The following is a 14,100-nucleotide window of genomic DNA, read 5'->3' as shown; positions in this document are numbered from 1 at the left end:
GGGTTTCTGCATATTGCACCTTTTAAAAGGAGTATTAGTCATTACAACTTCCAAAAAAAGAGGAGTTACTGTTTAAAACACCTTATTGCATGTACAGTGCATTCAGAAAGTATTCAGACCCCTTGACTTATTCCAAAAAGTTATTCTAAAACTGATTACATTGGTTATCTTTTTCTTATCAATCTACACACAATACCCCATCATGACAAAGCAAAAACAGGTAAAACATTTATAAAAAAGACAAATTTGAAATATCCCATTTACATAAGTACTCAGGCACTTTACACAGTACTTTGTTGAAGGACTTTTGGCAGCAATTACAGCCTCGAGTCTTCTTCGGTATGACGCTACAAGCTTGGCACACCTGTATAGTTTTCCTATTCTTCTCTGCAGATCCTCTCAAGCTCTGTGAGATTGGATGGGGAGCGTTGCTGCACAGCTATTTTCAAGTCTCTCCAGAGATGTTAGATCGGGTTCATGTCTGGCCTCTGGCTGGGCCACTCAAGGACATTCAGAGACTTGTCCCGAAGCCACTCCTGCGTTATCTTGGCTGTGTGCTTAGGGTCGTTGTCCTGTTCGAAGGTGAACCTTAACCCCAGTCTGAGGTCCTGAGCGACCTAGAGCAGGTTTTCATCAATGATCTCTTTGTACTTTGCTCCATTCATTTTTCCCTCTATTCTGACCAGTCTCCCAGTCCCTGCTGCTGAAAAACACCCCCACAGCATGATGCTGCCAACACCATGCTTCATAGGGCTAGTGCCAGGTTTCCTCCAGATGTGATGCTTGGCATTCAGGCCAAAGAGTTCAATCTCTTGGTTTCATCAGACCAGAGAATCTTGTTTCTCATGGTCTGAGACTCCTTTAGGTGCCTTTTGGGAAGCTCCAAGCGGCTGCCATGTGCCTTTTACTGAGGAGTGGCTTCCGTCTGGCCACTATCATAAAGGCCTGATTGGTGGTGCTGCAGAGATGGTTGTCCTTCTGGAAGGTTCTCCCATCTCCACAGAGGAACTCTGGAGCTCTGTCAGGAGCTCTGTCAGAGTGACCATCGGGTTCTTGGTCACCTCCCTGACCAAGGCCCTTCTCCCCGATTGCTCAATTTGGCTGAGCAGCCAACTCTAGGAAGAGTCTTGGTTGTTCCAAACTTCTTCCATTTAACAATGATGGAGTCCGCTGTGTTCCTGGGGCCCTTCAATGCTGCAGAAATGTTTTGGTAGCCTTCCCCAGATCTGTGCCTCGACACAATCCTGTCTCTGAGCTCTACGGACAATTCCTTCAACCTCATTGCTTGGTGTTTGCTCTGACATGCACTGTCAACTGTGGGACCTTATATAAACAAGTGTGTGCCTTTCAAAATCATGTCCAATCAATTGAATTTATCACAGGTGGATTCCAATCAAATTGCAGAAACATCTCAAGGATGATCAAAGGAAACAGGATGCCCCTGAGCTCATTTCCGAGTTACATAGCAAAGGGTCTGAAAACTTATGTAAATAAGGTATTTCTGTTTCTTGTAAATTTGCAAACATTTCTAAACACCTGCTTTCGCTTTGTTATTATGGGTTATTTTGTGTAGCTTGATGAGAAAAAAAATGATTGAATCAATTTTAGAATGAGGCTGTAATGTAACAAAATGTGGAAAAAGTAAAGGGGTCTGAATACTATCCGAAGGCACTATATGTTTGGGGAAAAGCCAATACACCACATTACTGAGTTCCACTCTCTATATTTTCAAGTGTTGTGGTGGCTGCATCATGTTTAGGGTATGCTTGTAATTGTTAAGGACTGGGGAGTTTCTCAGGATTACGAAAGAAACGGAATGGAGCTAAGCACAGGCAAAATCCTGGAGGAAAACCTGGTTCAGTCTGCCTTCCACCAGACACTGGGAGATGAATACACCTTTCAGCAGGACAATAATCTAAAAACACAAATCTACACCGGAGTTTTCTTACCAAAAAGACAGTGAATGTTCTTGACTGGCCGAGTTACAGTTTGGGAAATCTATGGTAAGACCTGAAAATGGTTGTCTAGCAATTATCAACAACCAATTTGACAGAGCTTGAAGAATTTTGAAAATCATAATGTGCAAATGTTGCACAATCCAGTTGTGGAAAGTTCTCAGAGACTCACAGCTGTAATCACTGCCAAAGGTTCTTCTACAAAGTATTGACTCTGGGATGTGAATACTTATGTAAATTAGCTATTTCTGTTTTTCATTGTCAATTAATTTGCAAACATTTCTGAAAACACGTTTTCACTTTGTCATTATGGAGTATTGTGTGGAGATGGTTGAGAATTTTTTTTTTAATACATTTTGAAATCCGGCTGTAACACAACAAAATGTTGAATAAGTCAAGGGGTATGAATACTGAAGGCTCTGTTTGTCTAAGCAACTGTTAGACGATTTAACAAAAACCTGTTTATGATAAGATGATTGAGTCAGTTTTGCACCAAAATAGATTGTGCAAATTAGAAAGCATTCAAATACTACCTGACCAAAACACTGCATACATATTGAAGGTATCAACAAATTTCATTCAATAACATTAATTGCATAACAACTGTGTAACAGAATAGTGAATGTTGTTGAAATAGAGTAGTTCGGGTAACACATATTCTTCTTGCTTAAAACCTATCCCACTCCACTGCACTTTTAAACATGATTGAGTTTGCCAATTAACCACATGTCAGTTGCAGCAGATCAAAACTGAGTTATTAACAGAGATAGTGTTTATTGGCTTTGGGAGATTCAGAACCCAGGAGTTGTCCAGTTAACTTGAACAGTATCACTTTCAATACTTGTATCCGGTCCAGGGCACAGGATTAAGGTAAATGTCAACTCAAGAGACCTCTGTTACAAAGACATAATTAAAGATCTACAATTCTCCACTGGCATGGTTCAAGACAAGGTAATACATGGCAGATTGAAATTTGTCTTGTTCTGAGGGAAGCTACATTTAGGCAAGCAATGTGATTGGTTAAGTTTAGGGAAGTAATCCAATTGGTTAAGGTTAGGGTCGGGTTAGATTTAGGCAAGCAATGTGAGTGGTTATGGTCAGGGATTGGGTTAAATTTAGGCAGAAATCCCAATTGGTTAACTTGAGGATTAAAGGGTAGGGATAAGGTTAGAAAACAAATACCACACCGGAAATTGAACCAGTGACCTTGTGTATGGCAACCAGTGTGTTCTTCATAACCTTTAGATCAATTACATACAGTGCCTTGCGAAAGTATTCGGCCCCCTTGAACTTTGCGACCTTTTGCCACATTTCAGGCTTAAAACATAAAGATATAAAACTGTATTTTTTTGTGAAGAATCAACAACAAGTGGGACACAATCATGAAGTGGAACGACATTTATTGGATATTTCAAACTTTTTTAACAAATCAAAAACTGAAAAATTGGGCTTGCAAAATTATTCAGCCCCCTTAAGTTAATACTTTGTAGCGCCACCTTTTGCTGCGATTACAGCTGTAAGTCGCTTGGGGTATGTCTCTATCAGTTTTGCACATCGAGAGACTGACATTTTTTTCCATTCCTCCTTGCAAAACAGCTCGAGCTCAGTGAGGTTGGATGGAGAGCATTTGTGAACAGCAGTAAATGCAAAAGATTTAACTCATTTTTTCCTCTACCGTGTACTAGGTGGAGGTCCAGCCATGGATATGGGTGGTCTGCAAAACATTGTGGCCAACTCGGCCTATGTGTCAGCCCGTGGTAGTGTCGATGGCATGGCGGCGTCGACCATGCGTGACAAGAAGTTTCGTGCCAAGCTCAACCTTCCGCACATCAAGAAGAGCGAGCACATGAAGACCACGGTGAACTCCGGCTTCGACAGCATGTGTGTCAAGCAACCCATTGGCAAGCGGCTCTTCCAGCAGTACCTGGAGCGTGATGCAACCCACAAGAACGCCTGCAACCTCTGGAAGGACATCGAGATTTCAACATCACCCAGGAGAAGTACCGGGTGCAGAAGGCCCAGAAGATCATCAACAAGTTCTACGAATTCAAGTCCAAGATCTTTTGCAGCTTCCTGGAGGAGAAGGCTGTGACACGCGTCAAGGAGGACCACAAGAACATCCGCGGAGACCTGTTCAAGGAGAGTGAGCAGCAGCTTTTAAAGCACCTGGAGGCCAAGGCAATGTCCGGCTTTAAGAACAGTATGTACTTCCTGCGTTACATCCAGTTCAAGTGGTTGGAAGCCCAGCCCATTGATGAGGACTGGTTAATGGACTTCAGAGTGCTGGGGAAGGGAGGGTTTGGGGAGGTACACACCTGCCAGATGAAGGCCACAGGCAAGATGTATGCCAACAAAAAGCTGGACAAAGGAACATAAAGGCTGAAGAAACATAAAGGCTACGAGGTAAAAAAATAAAAATAATTCCCTTGTAGTGGCAGTTACTTGAATGAAGTGAATCAAACGTAAACTTGAAACCTCCTCTCACCACTGTAGCCCTAAACTCTGTGTCCAACAAACAAACAACCAATCAATCAATCAATCAGTCAATCACACAGCTTTTTCACACTTTGTTCTTAAACATCAACACAGCAAAATCCACAGTCAGGTCGAAAAGCTGAAAGAGAGTTCTAGTGATTGAGTCAAGACTGCCCAAGCTATGTGACGTGAGGGTCCCTTTCTTATACATCAACAGAACACCTACCTAGTAAAGCACATGGACACAGCCAGCTACAGGTATAAAAGAGGCACAGGAGTAATTTTTCAATTTAATTATCCTTTATTTAACCAGAGAGGTCACATTGACCTCATTGACACTCTTTTACAAGTGAGGCCTAGTCAGGAATGCAGCATACAGTACATTGTAAACACAACATAAATCAACAATGAATGGAAGTTAATTAAAAAGGTGCACAGTTCAAAAGAAAGCTTAAAACAGCAGTTTTTTTTTTAAACGTGCAATTCGTGATCAGTAGCCATCTAAACTGTGATTTAAAAGCATCTATTGGAATAAAAATGATCCAGTTTCCGGTCCTTATGCAAAGTGTTCCAAGATGTACTAGTTAGTGAAACAAGATTACACCAGGCAGCTATGTGAGTGCAGCCGAGAGAGATTTAGATCACCCTAATCAAGGGCAAGAGGCTTGTGTATCTGTGAGAGACCCCAGGTGTAAAGCAGCTCAGAGCAACCAGACATAGAGAGCCAGTGTCCCTGGCATTAGCCCTCCTGCTTGTCTACGCATTAGTGGGTCATGGAGAGGAACCTTTTGCTCAAACCAGGCTGACTCGGGCCTAAGTAGTGGAAACCATATACTTCACACAGTACAGTAGGATATAGCAGGTGTATGTGTGTGTGTGCATGCGTGTGTGGGTACAGGATATACATTTGTCTGTTGTTGAGGCTACTGCCGGAGGACTCTGGTGTTCTTCTACTAGATTCAGAGCTTTGGGTTGTGGGTGTGTTTGTGTGGCCTGGAAACAGTGTACAGTACTGAACAGCGCAGCAGGTTGGGCCAGAAGCTAGAACCAACACTTTGTTGTAAAACTTTGTCTCTCTGCCAAGTAGTAGTCATGACATCCTCTGTTCTCAATGAAGGATTACAGTCATGATACAGTATAGTCAGTCTGCTGATAACCAAGTGGACCCAGCATAAAGTAGCCTCAAGCATCAAATCAAAAGTTATTAGCACGCACACGGCAACTGAACAGCAAAATCTCCTATTGCAAAATTATTCCAGCTAACCAACAAGGTGTGGTGTAAAAGCAAAATATAATTTGTTATGTCTGCTACTGTGTGGCTTAGTTAGTATGACCGCTTATTTGTAATACTTGTGTTAGTATGACAGTATGACTGTGTGATGGAGGTTTCAAGGATCCTATCATGCTATCATCACATCAGGGTTTTTTTCTTTAATTCTCCATGGTATTTTGCCTCTGTCTAGGCTTATGTGTTTCTACTCAGCTTTGGCTGCAATAACCATTCATAATCTACATTTATTTCTTAGTTTGTAGAACATGGCTATGTTCATATAGGACTGTGAAAGGTTCAAGGTATGGTTATTATCCCATAGGGGATTTTTTTTTAGCAAGGTTAGGGTTTTTTCATTTACAGTTGGCTGATTTGTTTCCATGAATGATTTGTATTAGGGAGCGATCGTGGAGAAACGTATTCTGGCGAAGGTGCACAGTCGTTTTATCGTATCGTTGGTGTATGCCTTCCAGACCAAGACTAACCTCTGCCTAGTTATGCCCATCATGAATGGAGGAGATCTCAGGTACTGTTACACACACACAAAGACACACGCAGGCCTGATACACACACAAACATGCACACACACGCACACGCGGATGCACGCAAAAAAAACCACACACACACACAAGATAATAGTTTACTTTCATTGTCAATGCCACTGGCCTGACAGTAGGGCACAGTGTGACTGCTCCCTGTAATCCCTGTTAAGCAGCCTAAACCAATCAACCTCAGGGCTAATATACAGGCTGGTCTTGAGGTGCGTAGGCCACTACATCAGACGATGAACTCGGCTCCAGAGAGGGAGACCACTTTAAGCACAGCTTCTCTCATGCACGGGATTGCCCTCAGTCTTAGGCCTTTTATTATTACGACAAGTGTTCACATTACTAACAAAGTACAAATTGTCAAGGCTTTCACAAGGCATTCATAAAGTACTACATAAATGTGTTATAGGTAAAGGGGGATATAGAAGGTCAGTCATTACATGTGGTGTCATCGGATGGGGCCACAGTGTCTCCTGACCCCTCCTGTCTCAGCCTCCAGTATTTATGCTGCAGTAGTTTATGTGTTGGGGGGCTAGGGTCAGTTTGTTATATCTGGAGTACTTCTCCTGTCCTATCCGGTGTCCTGTGTGAATTTAAGTATGCTCTCTCTAATTCTCTCTTTCTCTCTTTCTTTCTCTCTCTCGGAGGACCTGAGCCCTAGGACCATGCCTCAGGACTACCTGACATGATGACTCCTTGCTGTCCCCAGTCCACCTGGCCGTGCTGCTGCTCCAGTTTTCAACTGTTCTGCCTGTGATTATTATTATTTGACCATGCTGGTCATTTATGAACATTTGAACATCTTGGCCATGTTCTGTTATAATCTCCACCCGGCACAGCCAGAAGAGGACTGGCCACCCCACATAGCCTGGTTCCTCTCTAGGTTTCTTCCTAGGTTTTGTCCTTTGTAGGGTGTTTTTCCTAGCCACCGTGCTTCTACACCTACATTGCTTGCTGTTTGGGGTTTTAGGCTGGGTTTCTGTACAGCACTTTGAGATATCAGCTGATGTACGAAGGGTTATATAAATACATTTGATTTGATTTGCATCTGGTGCATTCCCAAATGTGGCATAGTTATTATGCCACTATGATATCATGACTCTTTGCTTATGACGCATCTACATTAGATAGGCCCTATAAAACATTTATGAATGCTCTATGAAGCCTTTATAAAGCCTCTATTAAATTGTAGTTAATTTAAAGTGGGACCCTCATTGGTCCACGATCACATATGTATTTTTTATATTATTTGTGGAATACTTAGGAACAGATTTCCCGAATTAGCTGCATTCCTGGTGATTTTACAGTATTTTCTTTACCAAAAACGATGTATTCATTTTTGACTGAAAACTTTGGAGGGGGGGCAAAAGAAAATCACTTGTGGGCGGGTTTTTGCCCGCGGGCCGCCTGTTGCCGAACCCCTGCACTACAGTATCATGTCTCTTGCTACTCTGTTCAACTCTCCCCCTGTCCTCGATGACACCCTGTCACCACAGGTTTCACATACTGTATACAACGTGGACGAGAAGAACCCTGGTTTCTCGATGAGACGAGAGCTTGTTTCTACTCAGCCCAGATCATCGTGGGTATGGAGCATCTTCACCAGCACAGGGTCATCGACAGGGATCTGAAACCAGAGAATGTGCTGCTGGATGATGCAGGTGGGCACACACTGTGCCCCCCATAAGCATTATAAGTATGCCCAAGGAACCACAGTGGGTGCCACTTTTTCACCTTCATTTCTCCCTGGGCCTAAGGGATCAATAAAGTTATATTCTATTATTCTACTCTATTCTCGTTGGAGAAGACATTTTTGCTGTCTAGAACTGTTTTCATCCCCACTTGCTCTTCTGCTCAGGACATGTGCGTCTGTCTGATTTGGGTCTTGCTGTTGAGCTTCCGCCTGGAAAAGACAAAACCAGAGGATATGCAGGCACACCAGGTATGTGGCAAACATACGGCCCTGGTCAAAAGGAGTGTCCTATAGAGGGAATAGGGTTCCATTTCAGATGCAACCTATGTTCACACTAATCTGTGGTTCTCCTCAGGCTTCATGGCTCCGGAGCTGATTGAGCATAAAGAGTAAGACTACACTGAGGGCTATTTTACCCTGGGGGGGGGTCACCCTGTATGAGATGATCCAGGCCAAGGGCCCCTTCAGAACCAGAGGAGAGAAGGTAATAATGGAACTGTTGGGATGTGAGCCCCAGTCTCCTGCTTGGGAACATAATGGCTTAACCAATAGACCACCAGAGGAGCTGTTAGTCAGTCAGGCCACATTCAGAAAACAAATGTCCAACACCAATATCTAAAGGGTGTGCATTGATGCTCAAAACCTAAAAGTAGCTTAGATATAGTATATGAAAAAATGTGGTTAGAATTTCATTATTACATTATCAAGCATTGCATTATCAAGCATTACATTACATTATCAAGCATTACATTATCAAACATGTTATCAAATACTTTTTAGCTGATGAAAACGGTTTCTTCATTCCTCTGACTCCACCCAGGTTGAAAACACGGCAAATCTTAAATGATGCAGTGGTGTTCACAGACAAGTTCAGCAAAGACGGCAAGGCTATCTGTGAAGGCCTGATGGAAAAAGATCCGGTAAAGCGTCTCGGCTTTAAGAACAACTCCAATGCCTCCCACAGTTATGTCAAGTTGGCTGGAAACCCTTTGGGTGATGGACCATTTTTGAGCAGCGTTGCAGTTCTTGACACAAACCGGCGTGCCTGGCACCTACTACCATACCCCGTTCAAAAGCACTTCAATCTTATGTCTTGCCCATTCACTCTCGGAATGGCACACATACACAATCAATGTCTCAAAGGTCTCAAGGCTTGAAAATCCTTCTTTAACCTGTATCCTCCCTTTGATCTACACTGATTGAAGTGGATTTAACAAGTGACATCAAGAAGGGATCATATCTTTCACCTGGATTCACTTGGTCAGTCTATGTCATGGAAAGAGCAGGTTTCCTTAATGTTTTGTACAATCAGTGTACAGTATATAGGTATAAGGAATACAAATGGCACCAAACTCAGAACCACTGTCCAGCTACTCCATTTATGTTAACAGTCTGTCACAAGAGACTACAGCACTACAGCACAAACATACCAAAATCCACAAAGAGATGCGTTGAATATTGAGTAAACGACTACATATTTGGTCAATTCAATCCAACTGTGTTTGTTTTGTTTTTTATACAGTTTAAGGTGGGGATTCAATTCAATCGCGCTTTGTTTGCAACGCACCTTTTAAATGAAATGTTTCTGTAATGAACACGAGGGAGAGCTGGTTTCAAGCGCAGGACACAGCAGGTGTTTAATGTAAAGGACCACAGGAGGAGGCAGGTAGCTGGGTCCAGGGGCAGGCAGAAGGTCAGACACAGGAGGAGGCAGGTAGCTGGGTCCAGGGGCAGGCAGAAGGTCATACACAGGGGGTCCAAAAGGCAACAGTACAGGCAGGGAAATGGCTAGTAACGTCGTCCGGGAGATCAGGCAATAGGTAAATAACAGGAAATCTGATAGGTACAGGCAGGGAATAGGCAAAAGGCGTCGTTAGGGAGGCAGGCAAAAACTATCATACACGGGAGGAGTAAATGTCGGGGAAACCAGAGCTCCGAAGAGAAGTGTGTCAAAAAACAAACAATACCTCACGAAGATGGGGTGCAAAGAACTGAACTAAATAGTGTGTGATAATGACATACAGGTGTGTGAACAGGTGATCAGACTTCTGGTGATTGCGATCTGGAACGTGAGCTTTGTTCAGGGGATCTATGTGTGTTCTCGTGTGAGGTGAAAAGTGGGCTGGAAAATGAGCTGCATTCAGGGGATCTACGTGTATGAGAATGTGAGTTGGAAGCAGACGTTACAGTTTCCATGTTCGCGGAGACTTCATTCACGGTTAACGCTGCATATGTCAGCTCAATCAGAAATTCCCTTTCAATTTTAAGCACGCTATAATGCGGATCTACCGCTGATCAGGCTGAATCCAGACCCAAACCTGTTAACTGTAACATGATGAACTACAATATCCATAATGCATCTACTCTCTCCTCCTCCCATCTCCTCAGGCATGCTGCCCACACCGTTCGTCCCAAACCCCAAGGCGGTGTATGCCAAAGACATCCACAAAGTGGGAGCCTTTAGCTCCATCAATGGGGTGGTCATCGATGCCAAGGACAATGAGTTCAATGACGACTTCTCTTCTGGCAACGTGCCCATCCCCTGGCAGGAGGAGATGATAGAGACAGGGGTGTTCGGAGAGCTCAACCTCTGGGCGCCAGGGGGCAATCCGCCTGACGACCTGGACCCCAACAAAATCCCTATAGAGTCCAAGGGAGGGGCCTGTGTGCTGCTCTGAGCCAGTCAAAGTAGTCAGGTATTTATCAAGTGTCTCAGAGTAGGAGTGCTGATCTAGGATCAGGTTCCCCCTCTCTTATTCATTATGATCTAAAATGCTAAACTGATCCTAGATGAGCACTTATCCTCAGAGTTATAATGACTATGGTTCCCAGATCTCTCTCACTTAAGATATTTTTGATGAATACGTGCAGTCTTGAGATGACTATTGTATGTTTCATGTGAAATTACGTAGAACTAGACCTAATCTGTTTGAAATGTTACGTTAAAGCGTAATTCAGAGTCCACAGACGTAGAGACGCGATAGTCCGTCGTCCCATTGTGACATAGCTACGCAGCTCTGAGAACACTGTCCCAACCAACGCGACTGCGCGTACCCGTCCTCTATTCACGTCTCAGCGTCTGTGGACTATGATTTACAATTTAGTCTCAAAGAACAAAACCCTGAAATGCACTCCTGTACGGCACAGTTATTTGCTCTACATCATTTAGTAGCCTTGTAACAGCCCATAGAACAGCTCATAGGGCAGTAGCCACAGAGAAAATGGGAGAGAGAGTGAATATTTTTTATCACTGACTTCTCACAAGGGATGTCATCTTAATCATAACCACTAACCATTTTCAATCTTCCACTCTTCGCCTAGCCCAACCCTTTTATATAGCGTTGGGCTTGTCGAGCTTGGGTAACAGACCTCTAGCTTTTACACAACACACACCTCCTCCTGACTTAACATAAGGCTAATATAAAATATAATATATTATAGCACATTAATATATCATAGCACACACTATGTGTACCTTTGCTACCCTGTCAGCAGTTATGATATATTGAGAAAGAGGAAGGGAGAGGGGAGGGGGAGGGGAGAGAGAGAGTAGGAGAGAGGATGGGAGGGAGGAGGGGAAGGGAGAGTGAGGGGGTGAGAGAGTGAGATGTCAAAAGAGATAGGGTTGACACACTAACGTGCGTCAACTGAATATGTTTTAATCACTGACGTTATCATAACCTTCCACTCTTGGCCCAGGCCCAACCCGACCCTGACCTATGCAAATGAACGATTGAAAAAGATCCAGTCTATTAACAGACAAATACAAATGTATTAGATTAGATATAAACTCTATCCCACAAAAAAGGGAAGATAAATGTTGTGGAAAATCTACACAGGGACACTCAAAGTCAATCTTAAATGAATCATTCTTTATTATCAGTGCACTGGAGAGGTTTCAACCAACTCAATGCACCAAGTACACAGGTCGATCAGGAGCTCTACCCGGGGCAGTCATGTTAGTTCTCTTATATACAGACAAGTTATATTTGCATTATTTAGCTTATTCATCATGCGTAATTCATTCATTATTAACGTTTGCTTCACTCAGGTGACCGACCAATACTGGCTCATGCAGGTGACAGACCAATGCCTCACAAGGATTCTTCTCTCTAAGCTGAGAACTTGAAACTGAGATATACAGTGCATTGCGAAAGTATTCGGCCCCCTTGAACTTTGCGACCTTTTGCCACATTTCAGGCTTCAAACATAAAGATATAAAACTGTATTTTTTTGTGAAGAATCAACAACAAGTGGGACACAATCATGAAGTGGAACGACATTTATTGGATATTTCAAACTTTTTTAACAAATCAAAAACTGAAAAATTGGGCATGCAAAATTTTTCAGCCCCCTTAAGTTAATACTTTGTAGCGCCACCTTTTGCTGCGATTATAGCTGTAAGTCGCTTGGGGTATGTCTCTATCAGTTTTGCACATCGAGAGACTGACATTTTTTCCCATTCCTCCTTGCAAAACAGCTCGAGCTCAGTGAGGTTGGATGGAGAGCATTTGTGAACAGCAGTTTTCAGTTCTTTCCACAGATTCTCGATTGGATTCAGGTCTGAACTTTGACTTGGCCATTCTAACACCTGGATATGTTTATTTTTGAACCATTCCATTGTAGATTTTGCTTTATGTTTTGGATCATTGTCTTGTTGGAAGACAAATCTCCGTCCCAGTCTCAGGTCTTTTGCAGACTCCATCAGGTTTTCTTCCAGAATGGTCCTGTATTTGGCTCCATCCATCTTCCCATCAATTTTAACCATCTTCCCTGTCCCTGCTGAAGAAAAGCAGGCCCAAACCATGATGCTGCCACCACCATGTTTGACAGTGGGGATGGTGTGTTCAGGGTGATGAGCTGTGTTGCTTTTACGCCAAACATAAAGTTTTGCATTGTTGCCAAAAAGTTCAATTTTGGTTTCATCTGACCAGAGCACCTTCTTCCACATGTTTGGTGTGTCTCCCAGGTGGCTTGTGGCAAACTTTAAACGACACTTTTTATGGATATCTTTAAGAAATGGCTTTCTTCTTGCCACTCTTCCATAAAGGCCAGATTTGTGCAATATACGACTGATTGTTGTCCTATGGACAGAGTCTCCCACCTCAGCTGTAGATCTCTGCAGTTCATCCAGAGTGATCATGGGCCTCTTGGCTGCATCTCTGATCAGTCTTCTCCTTGTATGAGCTGAAAGTTTAGAGGTACGGCCAGGTCTTGGTAGATTTGCAGTGGTCTGATACTCCTTCCATTTCAATATTATCGCTTGCACAGTGCTCCTTGGGATGTTTAAAGCTTGGGAAATCTTTTTGTATCCAAATCCGGCTTTAAACTTCTTCACAACAGTATCTCGGACCTGCCTGGTGTGTTCCTTGTTCTCCATGATGCTCTCTGCGCTTTTAACGGACCTCTGAGACTATCACAGTGCAGGTGCATTTATACGGAGACTTGATTACACACAGGTGGATTGTATTTATCATCGTTAGTCATTTAGGTCAACATTGGATCATTCAGAGATCCTCACTGAACTTCTGGAGAGAGTTTGCTGCACTGAAAGTAAAGGGGCTGAATAATTTTGCACGCCCAATTTTTCAGTTTTTGATTTGTTAAAAAAGTTTGAAATATACAATAAATGTCGTTCCACTTCATGATTGTGTCCCACTTGTTGTTGATTCTTCACAAAAAAATACAGTTTTATATCTTTATGTTTGAAGCCTGAAATGTGGCAAAAGGTCGCAAAGTTCAAGGGGGCCAAATACTTTCGCAAGGCACTGTACGTACGGCCACTGTGGGGACAAAGTCATCGACTCCCTTATTTTTGAAGCCAGTGACTTTTGTTGTGTACTCCTCAATGCCTTCAGAAGAAGAATCCTAGAACATATTCCAGTCTGTGCTGGCAAAACAGTCCTGTAGCAACATGAATTGGTGCATGAGGCAGAAATAATGTAGTGCGACTTAAGTTACCATCAGCTGGAAAACTGTCCCTTTTTCTCAGCAGCGAGCAGGGGAGAGAAGGGATGGTGGGTTGGGAGAGAGGCAGCCTCCTTCCCCTCAGACTGACCATCAGATACAGGCCATCAGTCCAGTAAAAAAAGCTAATTATTATGCTCACTAAGCTGCACCTCACAAGTAACAAAACAAATAACATTGTGAAATATAATT

General features: G+C 43.0%; 1 protein-coding gene across 1 annotated transcript; it reads left to right on the top strand.

Annotated features, from left to right (window-relative positions):
• The first annotated feature begins 3,654 nt into the window (after positions 1-3,654).
• On the top strand, positions 3,655-10,619 carry grk1b (G protein-coupled receptor kinase 1 b). The gene is given in 10 exon segments (XM_036934581.1): positions 3,655-3,931; positions 3,934-4,358; positions 6,099-6,231; positions 7,755-7,789; positions 7,792-7,909; positions 8,107-8,190; positions 8,297-8,364; positions 8,366-8,439; positions 8,762-8,982; positions 10,330-10,619. Coding segments are annotated over 10 exon segments (1,725 nt in total).
• Positions 10,620-14,100: the final 3,481 nt, after the last annotated feature.

The sequence above is a fragment of the Oncorhynchus mykiss genome, chromosome 10 (genome assembly GCF_013265735.2).
Source record: "Oncorhynchus mykiss isolate Arlee chromosome 10, USDA_OmykA_1.1, whole genome shotgun sequence".
Classification (NCBI taxonomy): domain Eukaryota; kingdom Metazoa; phylum Chordata; class Actinopteri; order Salmoniformes; family Salmonidae; genus Oncorhynchus; species Oncorhynchus mykiss.
Note: the sequence above shows the minus strand (reverse complement) of the source record. Positions and strands in the feature narration are given on the sequence as shown.